The sequence below is a fragment of the Bradysia coprophila genome, chromosome III (genome assembly GCF_014529535.1).
Source record: "Bradysia coprophila strain Holo2 chromosome III, BU_Bcop_v1, whole genome shotgun sequence".
In the NCBI taxonomy this organism is placed as follows: domain Eukaryota; kingdom Metazoa; phylum Arthropoda; class Insecta; order Diptera; family Sciaridae; genus Bradysia; species Bradysia coprophila.
The window spans coordinates 339,529-354,652 of NC_050736.1; the positions used below are offsets into that span (position 1 = coordinate 339,529).

General features: G+C 34.0%; 2 protein-coding genes across 16 annotated transcripts in view; both read right to left on the reverse strand.

Moving 5' to 3' along the window:
- The window catches only part of LOC119074455 (protein phosphatase 1 regulatory subunit 12C), a 34,054-nt gene extending 26,602 nt beyond the window's left edge, over window positions 1-7,452 (reverse strand). For 9 of the 15 annotated variants that reach the window (XM_037180634.1, XM_037180603.1, XM_037180611.1 and 6 more), the window contains exon 1: window positions 6,816-7,451. In XM_037180634.1, coding sequence (XP_037036529.1) covers window positions 6,816-7,067 — 252 coding nt within the window. In that variant the 5' untranslated portion in view covers window positions 7,068-7,451. Of the gene's footprint in view, window positions 1-6,815 lie in introns of all 15 variants that reach the window. The other 6 variants (XM_037180689.1, XM_037180683.1, XM_037180667.1 and 3 more) reach the window with 2 other exon arrangements.
- A 3,412-nt stretch (window positions 7,453-10,864) lies between these two features.
- On the reverse strand, window positions 10,865-13,830 carry LOC119074543 (death-associated inhibitor of apoptosis 1-like). The gene is made up of 2 exons (XM_037180714.1): window positions 13,725-13,830; window positions 10,865-12,239 (listed from the first exon to the last, which is right to left on the reverse strand). The coding sequence occupies exons 1-2, from the start codon at window positions 13,756-13,758 to the stop codon at window positions 11,344-11,346; spliced, it is 930 nt and encodes a 309-aa protein (XP_037036609.1). The 5' UTR covers window positions 13,759-13,830; the 3' UTR covers window positions 10,865-11,343.
- Between the last annotated feature and the right edge of the window lie 1,294 nt (window positions 13,831-15,124).

Sequence of the window (15,124 nt, forward strand, 5' to 3'; positions counted from 1 at the left end):
TCCACCAATAACGCGCAAAATGAAAACGTTTTGCAATCCTTGCAAATCATGACCTATTAATTCGAAATGTAACAGCAAAAAATGAAGATGACGGAATTTATTTTCACCGAAGAAATCCTTTCTCAGACACAAATATAACGGAGAGATGATGAATGTGGAAATTTCAAGTCGGAAATGTTAAATAATAAAATTGCAAAAGAAAGAAAATGTTCATTTATATATACGAAATACAAGTAGAAAGTTTCGGATCGGGATGTGACGACGACATTACAAATGTGACTATTATAATAGTTCTCTTCTCGCATCAGTTGATGCGTGGGAAGTGTAGAACATAAAATCTTTAATGTAAATTAATTGATAATTAAGGAACATTGTGGCTTATGAATATTAATTGCTTGATGAGAATGAACTTCTGACTTTTCAGCGGAAAAAACCGTACATTGAATCTAAATAGAGGTTACATAATTAGCATTTTGAATTGTAAGTAGTAAACATAATTAACGGTTCGATAATGTTTCGAACGAAATAACATTAATTTAGACTACAAAATGTTTTTAGCTTGAAATTGTAAAACTTTGCAGGGAAATCTACAGAGACACTTCTTCAATTAATTTTCACAGTACTTTGATTGTCTGTCAGTAAAAACGATAAAATGCAGTAGAATGATGTATATTCATTCAGACATTCAGCGATCGCAGTACCACCTGCATTTACCGTTTGGCTTTCTTCACTACCACAAAAAAATTATTATTTTTACTGGCGAATCAAGTCACATTTTCAGTGGGGAATCTATTTACCGCCCATTTTTGAAAACCAGTCAATGGAAATATCGAATCTTTCAGAAAATATTCACCGGTAAATTCAGAATACTTTTTCCATATTGTTTCCGGTATTAAATCAAGACTCTCCTTAGTCAAATGTCTTCATTTAGCCCCACCTCTTCAGATGGTCTGTTTGACTTTAGTGGTTTCTTCGGTTACATTTTGATTTTGACTGGTCTTTTTCGACCGATAGTTTTTGCGGTTCCTTCTAAAGTTTTAGTTTGAAAGATTTCTTGTTGGAAATTTATGTAATTTGGCATCGATGGATCACCGATGAAAACAATAGATACACAAACAGCCTTTGATTTGACTGATTTGTTGTTATTTAAATCTATTGTTGATATAAATACTACAATTTTAGGCTTACTATGGCTCGTTATTTCATACGAAAACAGAGTTTTTGTAACAAGACAAAATACCGAAGAAAGCGGTAGCGAAATTCTAAATTCCATACGGTATAATCGGTTTCTACCGGGTTCGAAAATACTGGTTGGTTATTACCTAATTTTAAGGATACGTAAAGAATACTGCCTCACAGAATATATGACCTCGAGGATGCAGTTTCTATATTGCTCTATGTGTTTACAGTCGCAACAATTGTTTGTGTACCAATTTTGGACGATTGATCCTTGATCCTCGACAGTTCCGCTTGTTGTGGCCTGATCGGGATAATAATTACACGCAAAAGTACCCAAAAAATGAGTTTGACATGTGAAAAAAACTAGAAAAATTCCATAATCTCCTCTGCTTTTGTCCTCAAAGCATGTAAATAATATTTTGCAGTGGTTTGGTACAGCTGATTTGATCAGATGGTTCACATGTCCACAAACAAAATCGTTTTGTATAGGAAAACAAATCAATACTTTTGCACAAGTCAAAGGCTTTGTTACACTTATAGTATTAATATAGACCTCAACATATACACGACGTCATCGGAGCAAAGACACTGTATGCAACATGTTCTTGAATTGTTTACAATACAAAGGTGTGTGTTTCTGATCCAGCTGGTGAATTCAGCTGTGTAGCAAGAAAGAAAACATCTCAAAACTGAAAACACTGACGGTACATCTTAACATTACGATTGGTTGAATTCGTATTCCGCAATTCTTCAGTTGGTTGTTGTTTGTAGTAAGTCTTTTTCTTTCAAACTATTTTAATGTCCTATAAATTCTGCAATGTATTACCCCCTCGACAAGATAGATTAACCATAAATATAGTGCTTAGTTCGATGAACTAAAAAAATGTGTTATCAAACACTAACAGCAGTAGAAGTTTTTTTTTCTTTCATCTTTTTATCACAAAATATTTTGTCAAACAGAGCTGTTGTTAATCACCATGTAATTGCTGATTAACAAAAAAAAATGTTGAAATTGTAATCTATCATGAACGAATACCAGAAACCCCTATCAACATAACAATTTTTTTTAATTCTTAGATTTTATAGTTTTCGTTGTGGCATTGAGCAGTACATATCGAGAAATTGTAATTGTCTTATCGGAATGTAATATGTCGATTATCAACAAATAATATAAATATGTTTGTACGTTACATGCAGTCAGAGACTATATATTATTTTGGCTTTTATATATCTAACATTTGCAGTAAAACAATTTTATGGTATTTGGGTTGGTTCTGAAATGGATAAGTACGTACAAATGTGTCTATACGTATTATGTACATATATAAAATGTACATAATATGATGAACAGCGTATATTGAATATCTTTCAAAATTCCACAAGTCAACAAACAAATTGACTGCCAATGATAAATAAGTTGACTGAAAACCTCACTTTTAGAATTATTTCATAAATAAACAACCTGTAATTCGTTACGACTCATATTCCATGTTCTCAATAATATTACTCTTTGCCTCCGTGAAATATACGCAATTTGTTTCAATAATATCGTTTTTCCGAGCTCATAGTTTTATTTCTCAATAGCAACACGTTAATATTGATTAAATGGAGAAAAAAAAATTGTTCAATTGGATTACGAGATGATCTCTGTTCTAGTTTTTAAGCAATTTTATAGTGCTATTTCCACATGTAATACATATTTCTCTGGAAAGTTGTAAAAGCAGAGTTAGTAGAGAACGCAATGCGTACTTGTGGATAGCCAAAATCGAGCCATTAAAATGTATGATATTAATAAATAAAAAGTAAGTTTAATAGAATGACACATACGGAATATCTAATGATAGAAATGAAACCAACACACAAAAAAGAAGAAACATTTGTTAATGTATACCCAACGGATGGATCGAATGAAAATGTGTTTTGGTTTGTTAATGCTGTTATCGGGAAAATATTTTTTGTTTGAGAATTTCAACCTAATGTTTAAAGTGGAGGCTCAGTAGATTTTAACACCGAAGACAGGTATTAATTCCGTATAAGAATGACAACATGTAGTTCCCAAATGGCATGACATGATGAGTTATCCAAATAGATCTTGCTGTCTCCTACATTTTTCTCCATTTGACCAAAAAAGTGCCATCATGGCTTCACGGTTAAAAATCGATTTTAAGAATGTGTGAAGGCCAAAAATTGACATTTAAGTGGAAAGGTTCTTTGGAAAATTTCTCGTGTTATTAAAAGGATATCAAACGGTGGCATCATTCTCATCTGTACGTTTAATCTTGTTTCGAATGTCATATTTTTAACCGTTTTTATGCTCTACAAATGGTATACGACGAACGAATGTTCAGTTATTGTTGTTTAATTCTAGATGACGTGTTGTGATTTAAACTTTCATTTTTGAAACTTTATCTTTTGACACAAAATGCAATCGTGTCGTCTTCACCAAATCTGTTACATCTTTTGTTTAACGTGATCGAATAGTTTGGTACAAAATTTGTTATTTTAATTGGTTTTAACATACACGTTTTGCTGTATAAGATTGTATCAACAGAGCTTATTTTTGCCTTCGTTGTCTATAACAAATGACAAGCCGATTTCAGAACGTATTGTTGAGTTGAGTTGCATGCAGCACCGCTTCTTGGAAAGGTCAACGAAACTTATATTTTTCTTCACTGAGTTGAGAAATAGTTATTTATGCAACTCAGCATCATAATGTTTGATAACCACATTGTGTGACAAAAACTTCGAACCACCTTCGCAACGTGTTGCATAAATAACTATTGTGCATCCGAGTGATATAGTAGATTACGTCCTTGTTCGAAATTTTTATGTTGCGTTTTCAGCTCGAGCTAAAGGCGAGGGATAAAACCACCCAAGGGAAAATACAAAGTTCCGAAAAATTACTTAAGTTCTTCACTAAGCCAATGATGGGAAATGAATTTTAACGCTCATTCCATGCTGTTTCAATCACAGCAAACATCATTTTCAAATGATTTGAAATAAAAAGAAAATTTTAATTTATATCATTTCCTAAATTATGAGTCAACCAAATTATAATTTACTGCTAAAATCATCCAGTCACGCTAGAAAAGCCTTCAAATTTCTCATAAAGTATCCAAAATTAGAATACGAATACCCAAGATTCACAGAACATTTTCGCCGAAATTTATTCCTAATGCTTGAACAACAAAGTCAACTTATCAAACCAGAGCCAAAAACTACATTCCTAATAATACACCTGCAATTCCTCATCGAAACAGAATGCAAGAATTTAAAATACGGCATGGAATGGTACGAATACATAGTTGATATCAAGATGTTAAGAAAGCATTTCGCTGGACGACTGCCTCCAAACCTGAGCGTCCCATTTAATCAAAAAATTATCGAATTACTTGACGATTTCAATAATTCAATGAATTTGACGACCGTAGCATATAATGCGTCCGATAATCTTGACCATGTAACCGAAAGTGTCGTGGAGCTGCGAACATTGGTAGCAACATACATAAGAGATTACGCATTGAAACATCTTGCAGATGCTGTCATTCTCAATTATACCGCAACAATGACAAATTGCACTGACGAGTCAATGTTGGAAGAATTAGAAAAGTTGTCAACCGAGTTCGAAGATTACATGAAAGAATGCACTAATACACCAGACTGCGACACAGACGAGTTGATGTATCTGTTAAATGAAGCCGAAGATCGATGCAACAAAATGCAGACGATATCTGAAGTATATAGCCAGGATCGCGAGGAATCTTGAAGAACTGAAACTAAACTAATTTTGCAAATTTACTGTTTTGAGTTCGACATAAATAAATAAATGAAAATAATGTCGTGGAGTCATATACAATCATGAACACCCAAAAGTTAGAGCATGAACCATTTAACCAAAAGTTATAGAGCCATTTTGCTCCCATTTTAGGCCAAACAAACACTCACGACACAAACCTTTCTCAGATGATTTTCAAAAACTTTTATGTTCTGGATAGATCACAACATCCCCAAGAATTTAAGCCCACTTGAGCAAAAATCGAATCATTTTCTAGATGAAGTTACGAATTTTCAAGTCGACGAACTTTGACGAACGACTCACCAAAAAGAATTTTTCGACAAACTACTGCCGGATTTTATTTTTTCTGTCGTATTGGACTCCAATTAGTAGAATAGGACTGATACAGCCAGCAAAAATCTTAAAGACATTTTTTGGCAGAGGTTGAAATAGGTGTGAGGCCTAAAAATCGAAAATTTAGCTTCTATGATTTGTCGCAAGTTGTAAAAGATTTTTTTTTAAATTTTTAAAATCGATTTTTGACATCTGGGGACAATAACAATTTGTTTTGGACTTCGCCACTCTCGATCCTTTATACATCAAGTTCCCTACATGCCGATCACCAAATCATTGCCAAGTATGAATTTATGACTTGTGATAGCAGCATGTATGAAACAGGTATCCACTAAAGTTCTTCGCAACAAAAAATCATATTTTTCACAACACATTGCATTACAAAGCAACAAGCGGCAAAACAAATTCGGTATGAACCACAAGGGGCGTACCACATTAGTCCTTCATTGATTTAAAAGAAATGTGTTGCTCCCGTGGTAATTCTCGTTGATATGAAATTTTGTGAAAAATCTGAACATTTCAATTAAAGAAATAGTATTGTTGTCGTGAAGTGCTATAAATAGTGGTGACCAAGGCCACCAATACCGTTCCCGTCAGTTCAATATTGTTACTCATGCACAGCATAATGGTTACAATTAATTTATAAATTTAAAAACGTGCAGGAATTTTCGGTATTGGACACAATTTAGTGTAATTTCATTTTGTGGTACTAAAAGTGCCGGAGATGATTGTCTGCTGTTTTTATTTAAATAATTTATGAAAGTTGGTTGAACATTGTTTATGAAATTGTGTTTCACTAACGAGAAGTGATATTTAGAGATCGGTACGCAGCAAAATTATGAAAATTAATACGCTTCAGTAATTAAAGTAGAATAATATTGGCAATGATGTTTATTTTTGTATTGAATAGCGTAAGATAAGACGAACGTATTATATCGACTGCGGCTTTGTAACGTGAAGTTCGGTTCGTTCAAATTATTAACGAGAAAAACAAACTCTTTCATAGGACAACTTCCGATCAGATATTGTACGATAAAAATCGTTGCAAAGACCATTTAACCTGACTCAAATTGTAAATGTTTGAAGGTACACTTCGGTGCCGTACGTGGATGAATTACAGAACATTTTACGTGTTCCCATTAATCCCATAATAGACTCAGCAATATTATGAGCAATTCAAATCCAAAATACAGAATTAAACAGAGCAGAGAATACATTAAATTTAGTTGCATGACTTGATGTCTGGTTAGATAAAGTAATTACTGCTTTGTTAGATTAATGTTTCACGTTTTAGGCTCTACGTTGATCTAAAAAAATTCATAGATGGGCGAACAGTGTAAAAATTGAGTTACTAAACGGTTCAAAGTCACCATTAGATTTTAGGCCCACGGAACGGACTCTAACATAAGCTTTAGGGTGATAGCAGCAGTAGTTTTAAGCGCTGCCGACGCATTTATTCAATGTATTTCATAGAAGACGCACTCAATAATTACGAAGTTAGACTTACTTGATGCAATGCTGTCAATCCATCAACATTGACGGTGTCAATATCCGCGCCATTGTCCAACAAACGTAAAACTTCAGCTCGATCAGCCGACATACATGCAGCTAGAAACACACATCCCGACGAAAATTTGATTTTTCTGCTGCTCAAATTTTTCGGCTCTGGTGGTTCTCGATTTGTATCCGATTCTTCCCAGCGCTTTAATTGTTCGGCCCGTTTATACATAGCCGAATTGTTGCGTGTATCAAACGACATATTGAAATTTTTTCTGACTCCGTGGTGCTAATTGTGATGGTTATTCAATATTCACCCGCGAAATTCCTTTGCACTACACACACTAATTTCGATATCAAATTACATAAATTTCAATTTGAAATTGGATTTCTTTGGGTTAAAAAGAGATTTGTTAAAACTAAAAAAAAATGAACTTAACCACTGTCAGTCATCAGCACGGGTGTTCACTTCAATTATACAACATTTGTTGTTCTTTTGCGATGCACGTCGACAATAAACGAATTTAATAAATCAAATTAATTTACTCACTAGAATTAAAAATAAAACGGGAGCGGTCGAAAATTTTCAATATTTTCATGCGATTCTATTTTTTTTCTACTCGTTCATTAAAAACAATGCTACCAACTAGCATAAAAATAAAAATTCGTCGAAAAGAATATGGAGTGTCATTGAATGTCGCTCAAAATAAAAATATCTGGATCGACCAATTCACGTCACTGACATCTGTTGAGGTAATGCTTCTATGGTAGAAAATGCGCGAAAATTGAATTTGACATTTTAGTAAAAAAAATACTGAGTTGAGTTATTACTTATGTCATTAAAATACTTTGCTGACGTTATAATATCGTTTGGACATTGTTATTGGGACTAAAGTCCTGCCTTCGGCGTGGGCTGAAAACTTCCAACTTTTTCAAACAATGACAAACGATCGGTGTTGCAATTAAGGTTGTATATACAACCTTGGTTGAAATTCATTCTTTGACATCTTATGAGTAATCGCTTGGTAGCAGATATTTACGACTTTTCGTACATTAACCACGGTGAGCTTGAACAAATTTAATTCGACCTTCTGTGGACAAGAAATGCTTTTAGTGCTTTTTGTAGAGGGCAGCACCACGACTAAGAATAACCTAACTGGAAAACATTTCGATGGGAAAATTTTTTATTAGATCGATTTTTCGTTTTTCGTTCGACCCTACTCGTGACTCATTTGATCACATAGTTGCTGTTTAGCAACTCTTTGAGGTCTAAGCTGTACAGCAATACCAATCATGATATTTATGACTATATCTTGTATAGTACGTTTTTTGAAGCATAGTCAAAGTCATCTATTAGGTCGCTGTGAATTTGAAAGGCTGTATCATACGTAGATGATTTCTATTTTCTCTCAAAAAGTATATTTGTTCATGTGGTCTGGCTTGTTGCCATGTTTGATTTAAGTACGACTTTACTATGGAACTAAGGACATATTGTCATCTTGCCATATTATGACCTGATTATCGTACCTGATAAGCTGGGTCTTCCTTTTGGGTTACATATTCTCCGCAAATGCATTGGTGATGTCTACACTCAGTCCTATACTTATTCGTAGAACGTTATTGTTGAGCAATGTGCCGACATGATGATGGATAATTATTATTGTATGGCATTTAACCAAGTACCTGATTTTGGATTCTGAAGAGCAAGAATTCTTGCATTTTCGGCTAGAGAATCAAATTGTAACTAATATTCTGCAATTTTTCACGTATTGATAAACGTATACTTTTTACGTATACTAATTGGGAAACAAGGTCCTTTGAGCCAAATGCGGACGATAGAAATGATGGCAATGTCACATCCTTTTGCTTAACGAATGTAGAGGCCACCTTTTGAATATTGTATCCATTTTTTATTGTTTAAATGAATGTTGTGTATTGTCTAAAAAAAGTTTGATTGCAAGATCTATTTTATGTATGAATTCCTCATGATGCACTTGCTTTGTACGAAAAAAAAACGTGAATTTTGGTATTCTAAAAGCAGTCTTTTATTGTCTATCCAACATGTGCGTTTAATTTGCCAACTGATCGAAAAGAGGCGAAAGTCTTTCAAATGTTTTTTTTGGATACTAAATCGATCTTCCAAGAATCAATTGCAATTGGTGCAATGGTGCAATTTCCACGAATTTTGAAATTATGTAGTCAACTCCGGACTCCGGATATTTTCGAGGTCCGCCAGTACGTTAACTGCATAGTCGCAAAGTTTTCCGTCGTCTATGTATGCTTTTTAATTAAATATTGTGGTAAATAAATACCGAGAAAAACAAAGTCAACTAACAAAATTATTGCCCAGCTCGACCACAATAGTAAGATAGATAAAGCAATCTACACAACGTGTACCTAAAAAGCATTTGTCACCTTGTTGCATATGCAATATGCATGCATGCATACAACGTTTTTCTCGATACATTCATGCAATACCTTATCTAGCAACCAAACTTCGTTTTGACGCAGTCACAATACCACCTTATTTTGATAAATGTAACACTTACTTTTTTTTGTAATAGAGTTGCCGTGCCGTGACTGAGCACCACAAAAAAAGACGTCACAATCACAAATTATTCACTTTCGAACACCGAAATGGTAACAGGAAACGTAATTTTTTTCAACACGGAAGAGGACATCACTGCTCATACTTCATTTAATTTATTTTTAAAAGTGTAAAGTTTCTATATCGTAACTCTCAAGGCTGTATACTTTGGGGAGGTCACGCAGATACAGATACGCGGGTTACGTTATACACCACAGTTGATGATAAAATGGCCGATTTCATACAAAAATTCACCTACTCTGATGATTCTCGTCGTCTTGATGATGTGGTGAAAATTTTTACATGTAAAATCATCAGAAGTGGTGTGTTCCCGCGTATCTAATAAAATGGCGGTCTGCGTGACCTCCCCAAAGTATACAGCCTTGGTAACTCTTACATTTTAAGTGAGACTTTGACTCATTTTGACTTTCTGCTGAACGTGCAGCTTGAGAAGTGCTTACGATAAAAGTCTAGTGATTTTTTGTTTATGTATAATCGAGTTAAGCTTATAACAATGAGCGTTTCGAAAAGTTTATTAATAATAAACACGGCAGAGTAAACCAAACGATTACTTTACACTTCCGTGATATTAATGATATGTCTCTTACCTTAACGCCTGTAATTATGCTGTCTGTTTGCACTAGATCAATATTCAACGAAATGTCTCATTTTCAATCTCGCTGTGTCATCACGTCAATCAATTCTTTATTATTAATCGAAATAAAGGTTAAACATTCTAAGTTGTGCATGTATATCTCGTACCATACGAAATGAATAAAACAAAGATCCTCGACTACTTTTCAAAAGCTGCACCGAATGCATAATCTACTTTCAGGCAATTATATAATATTCTTATTCACGTCGGCTGAAGCCCGAAAACACATAATCAGTGTAATTATGTACTATAAAATATTTGCAAATTGCGTGAAGAACGATATTTAATGGGAAACAAGAAGTTTGGTTCGAATTCAATTATTAAAGAAATTCGATTAAGTCTGGAACTTAGGAAAATTCAAGATAATATTTTCTCAAAAATGTGTTCTACGTTTATTTTATGCAAGACCTATCATTGAGTCTGTACCGAGGTATTGTCTGCAAAATCTTTTGAAGAATGTCGAATGTGTTTTTATATATTATGGCACGGCAGAGTAAAATAACCCAGGTAGGAGCAGTTCATTTTGAAACGTCAAATAAGGGACCTAATGCACTGTATGAAAATGAAAAATGTTTAAGCGTGACTATTCGAGACCTGCATCTGAAAAAAATACGCTTTATGAGGAAAAGTTCGTAATTTCTCAAAAAGCTTAACAGAGCTTATTAGCAACATATTCATTAATGCATAAGAATCACAGTGCATACTTTGTTCTGCAGCCATTGAGAAGTGATTTTGATTGCATAAGCCTTCAAATGTTTCTTATATTCATACTAGAAGCAGAGCTGTGGTATAAATTGTGTAGATTTTTGTTTATACAATAAAGTGTGTATTTGATTAGTTTATTAAATTTTATTACAATTTTCTGATAGTCATTTCTTTGGAGTAGATGTAGGATATGTAGGATAGATGTTATAATCTGCTGAGTAAGTTGACTACTGCTTTCTCCATAGAATTCGTTTCTTTTTAGGAGGTCGTACGGGTTTTCTGATGACAGTTTAAAAAAATCTCTACTGTTTATTTTAGTAGTTATTTTTCACTAGGGTGTATCGTGATTGATTTACAACTCCTGTATCACCAAAAGAAAGGGTAAGTCAGGGTGTGATCTATAAAGTGGGTATTTGCATGACCTATACTGGAATGCATGTCATTGACTTAATCGGCTACATTCCGAATATTACTATAGCTTTCATTGTAAATCCATCCAAATTCATATTTAGCATCCGATTCGATTTCTTTCACAAAATATTTGTGAAAAGCCATTCTCCAGAAGAAATGATTAATTATCATGTTCTTGTCTTAGGAGAAATAAATTTTTGTTTTTGTTTCTATTGTTCGTCTGCATACAGGGCATGTTTTTAAAGACACGCTGCATCTACCACATGAGGCACAATGATTACATGGTTGAAATAAAATGTCAGCAACTCTATCGTAGCAGATTTTGCATGCATTTTCTGTTGAAGTCTCTTCGTTTCCAATAATAGACACATTTCTTGTCACAGTTTTCTTTGTGGTGTCATTTTCTAATTCAGCCTTTTTGATGTTTTTAACGAATTCCTCACCTTTTACTAAATTTAAGTAGAAACATTGAGAAGTGTGTTTTGCGTGCTCAACTACCGGAATATCTTCGATTTCCCAGTCGCGCAATCCTAATCCACAACTGAAACAAATTACCATATCGCCTTGCCCACTATAGAAAAATCCGGCTTCAACAAGTTCCGGTGGCCTTTGTCGAATAGATTTCGGCCAGTTGCCAAATGTTTTCAATCGATTATGTTCCAAAATATAATCGGGATGCTCGTAGTGTTCTGATTTGTTTACTGATGTATGTTCACAGGTTATGTCGCTGCATTCATCCGGTGAAATCTCTGGTAAGCTTCGATTCAATTCATCTTGGTCAATCGGAATATTTTGTGTAAATTGTTTGTTTAATAGAGGGCAATGTGACGAGTGTTTTAAATGTTCAGCTAATGGTGAATCACCTTCATCCCAATCCCTTACAACAACGTTACAGAAAGCACATTTCACTTTATCACCTCCATAGTGATAGAATCCAAAATGAGCCAATTGATCTGTATTTATATAGGATTTTGGCCAATTTACAAATGTTCTTCTTCGATCGTATTCACTATATACATTGTACGTGTAGCGGTCTCGATCGATAATTTCACATTTTGAAGGACGTCTAATGTGGACTGAAATGTTAATGTTAAAAAAAATTGTTTCTTAAATAAAAGTTTAAAAAAAGTGATATGTTAAGTATACAAGTTCTAAGAAGAAAAATATATCTGTAGTGAAGCTAATTATAATTGTATAGACTTCCGTATCTTTATGCGTTAGCACGTACAGTGGGATTCCGAGAATCTTTCAATTGGAATTCCAGGAATCAATGATGCATAAATTCGAGGAAACCATCAGTAAAGCCATTAGCTACTATATTCGAGGGGAAACTACGCAAGTCCATACAGTCCCACTACTTTCATTAGAGTCTATTGGCGCATCTATTGACGTACTATTTACTTCTATTGGCCCACTAACTATTAATTAGTAATTAATTCTATTGGTCACCAATAGCTAATAGCACCTTTCCCAGTATTTGCTCGCGTAGTTTCCCCTCGTACTTGTCTTTTTAAGAATTTCATTGGTGAAGGTGCCATATTTTTAGATAGAGAATCAATATCTTTTTCTGATAAGATAAAACAGCACAACTTGCATTAAGCCTTCTCAATTTTTGAAATTTTAGCGAAATCCGAAAACTTTTGTTTTTGAATTTTTTGGTATTGTCATTATGCTTTCTAAATGTTTTTCAAATAGGCTTGAAAAGCTCAGCCGTTAATAGACCTTGTCTACGGTTTGAAAGTGTTCGCTCACATAATGAAATTTTCACAGCACGCACTGTTACCTACTGTTCCACGGAAGTTATTCAAACCGTGAATAGATGGAAGTGCCGCCTCTTTCGACGCCATCGAGCAATTAGAAAAGTAGACGCCAATTTATTAAACTTAAATTCTTCTGCTCCACTTCGGGCGCCACGGACAGCCCATTTTGCCATGTGGAAAAGGCGGCTCTGCCTCTGATTGATGGATTTCTACTTCTGAAGAGGGTGTTCCAGGAAAAAATATTATTCAGAACCCTTCGTATGTAAAACTCAAAAAGAAACTCGACAGAAAGCCACAACACTCTTTTCTCGCCTAATAATGTTTTACTCGTTTTTTTTTAGTTCTCGTGATTACAACTAATAATCACATGCTGCATGCATCGAAAACCGTACTTTTCTTGTTTCAAGCATGTAAAATCCATTGCTAAACTCGGGATAAAAATGCAAAGTTTCGTTTTCGTGTGTTTATTGATCCGAGGCGTAGCCGAAATCACACGAAAACTCTATTTTTCATCTTTGCATCCCTTGCCATGAATAGTATGCTGAATGCGTCGCAAGTAGTGATTGAAAAGTGAAAAGTACAGTTTTCGACGCATGTAGCATGTAAAATACTATTTCATGTGTCGGGGCCGAAAATGAGGGAGTTTCGATATTTTTCTCAGGTTTTCGACCCCTTACATGAAAAATGTTTTTGAGTATCTGTTTTGGACGATTGATTTTAGGCACTTACGCATGTACAACAAGCGAAATTGCCTAAAAACAATCGTCCAAAACAGATACACAAATAACTATTAATACTTACTTGGTTCGGCTATATATGATTTACTAGCAATCATTTACAGTATTGATTATAATGCACACGAATGAATATGGATTTAGTTTGAAGTTCTGCAGTTAACTGAATATTTATTATCAAGAAATTATGATATGTCAAGCAGGTATTTAATCTTATCTACATAAAATCAAGTGCGCGTGCGCAGATATTTGTTTTTCATCAACAGCTACAGTGAACGACATCTCAAATGTCTCACTGTCAAATTTTTCTAAGAATTTTATTGTGTCATTGTAAATTCATTCTCTGAAAAAAATGACAGTGAGACATTTGAGATGTCGTTCACTGTAAGAAAATGTGGGGTTAAAATTTTATGATTTTTCATTCATATACCCTAAATTAACTCTTTTAAGGTTTACGTGAAAGTAAAAAAAGCAGTGGATAGAAACAGGCTGAAAAAGAAGAAGAAGAAGAAGAAAAAATTTCTAAGTTTTCATTGTTCGAAATAAATCGTGGAAGAACTAATAATACATTTAAGTAGACTGACAGGACAGACTTCAAAGGACGGCGAATCACACGATAATACTCTATGGAAACTCTATACAGATGTTCTCTTATTTTTTGACGAAATATTTTGTTTTTAAGAACGCCTAAGATTGAAAATTTTAATAAAAATCATCTATCCCTACGTTTCGCAGCAATTTCAAAAGTACAATGAATTATTGATTAAAACCTTTATTAAAAATTGTAGAATCTTAACCCGGATTTTTCTCTATGTAGGCTTAAATAAACTTGTCTATAAAGAAGTTTCAATGAAGCGATGGCACTACTCTTTAGTTTTAGGTCTTTTACAACCTATTATTTCGTGGCTAATTTCACGAGGTTGTTTCAATTTAAGCCTGCCTTATTTCTTAAATTTCATGGAGATACAAGAATTGTTGCGTATCTATTTTGGACAACTGATTTTAGTCGTATTTGCAATGCGAGTACACGATAGAACCCACACAAAGGATAATTGTAGACGTTTCCCTTAACTATTGTCCCTGACACTTTGTTTTGTAGTAATTCTTTTTCTTATCTTGTGTTTGATAAAAATAGGAAGTGATACGTTGAAATTCCGATACGAACAAAAAAATGATGTCAAAGTAATTCGCTGAAATCGGAAAGGAATTCGCGGATGTAAACAAAATTCGTGTCCAAGTTCTTTATCAATTTCAGAAGAAAAATATCAGGAGGAAATGAAAGGAGATTAGTCAATTACTAGAAAATAATGTTTCTAATTCAACTTGATGCGTCATTTAAATACATATTGGAGTCTTAAGGACACTACGCTACACAATATAGATTCACTTTACTTTTCCATCTCTTCTAGGAACATGTTTTATATGACACTTACAAAAATTGTAGTTTTCCGTTCTGTCAGATATCTT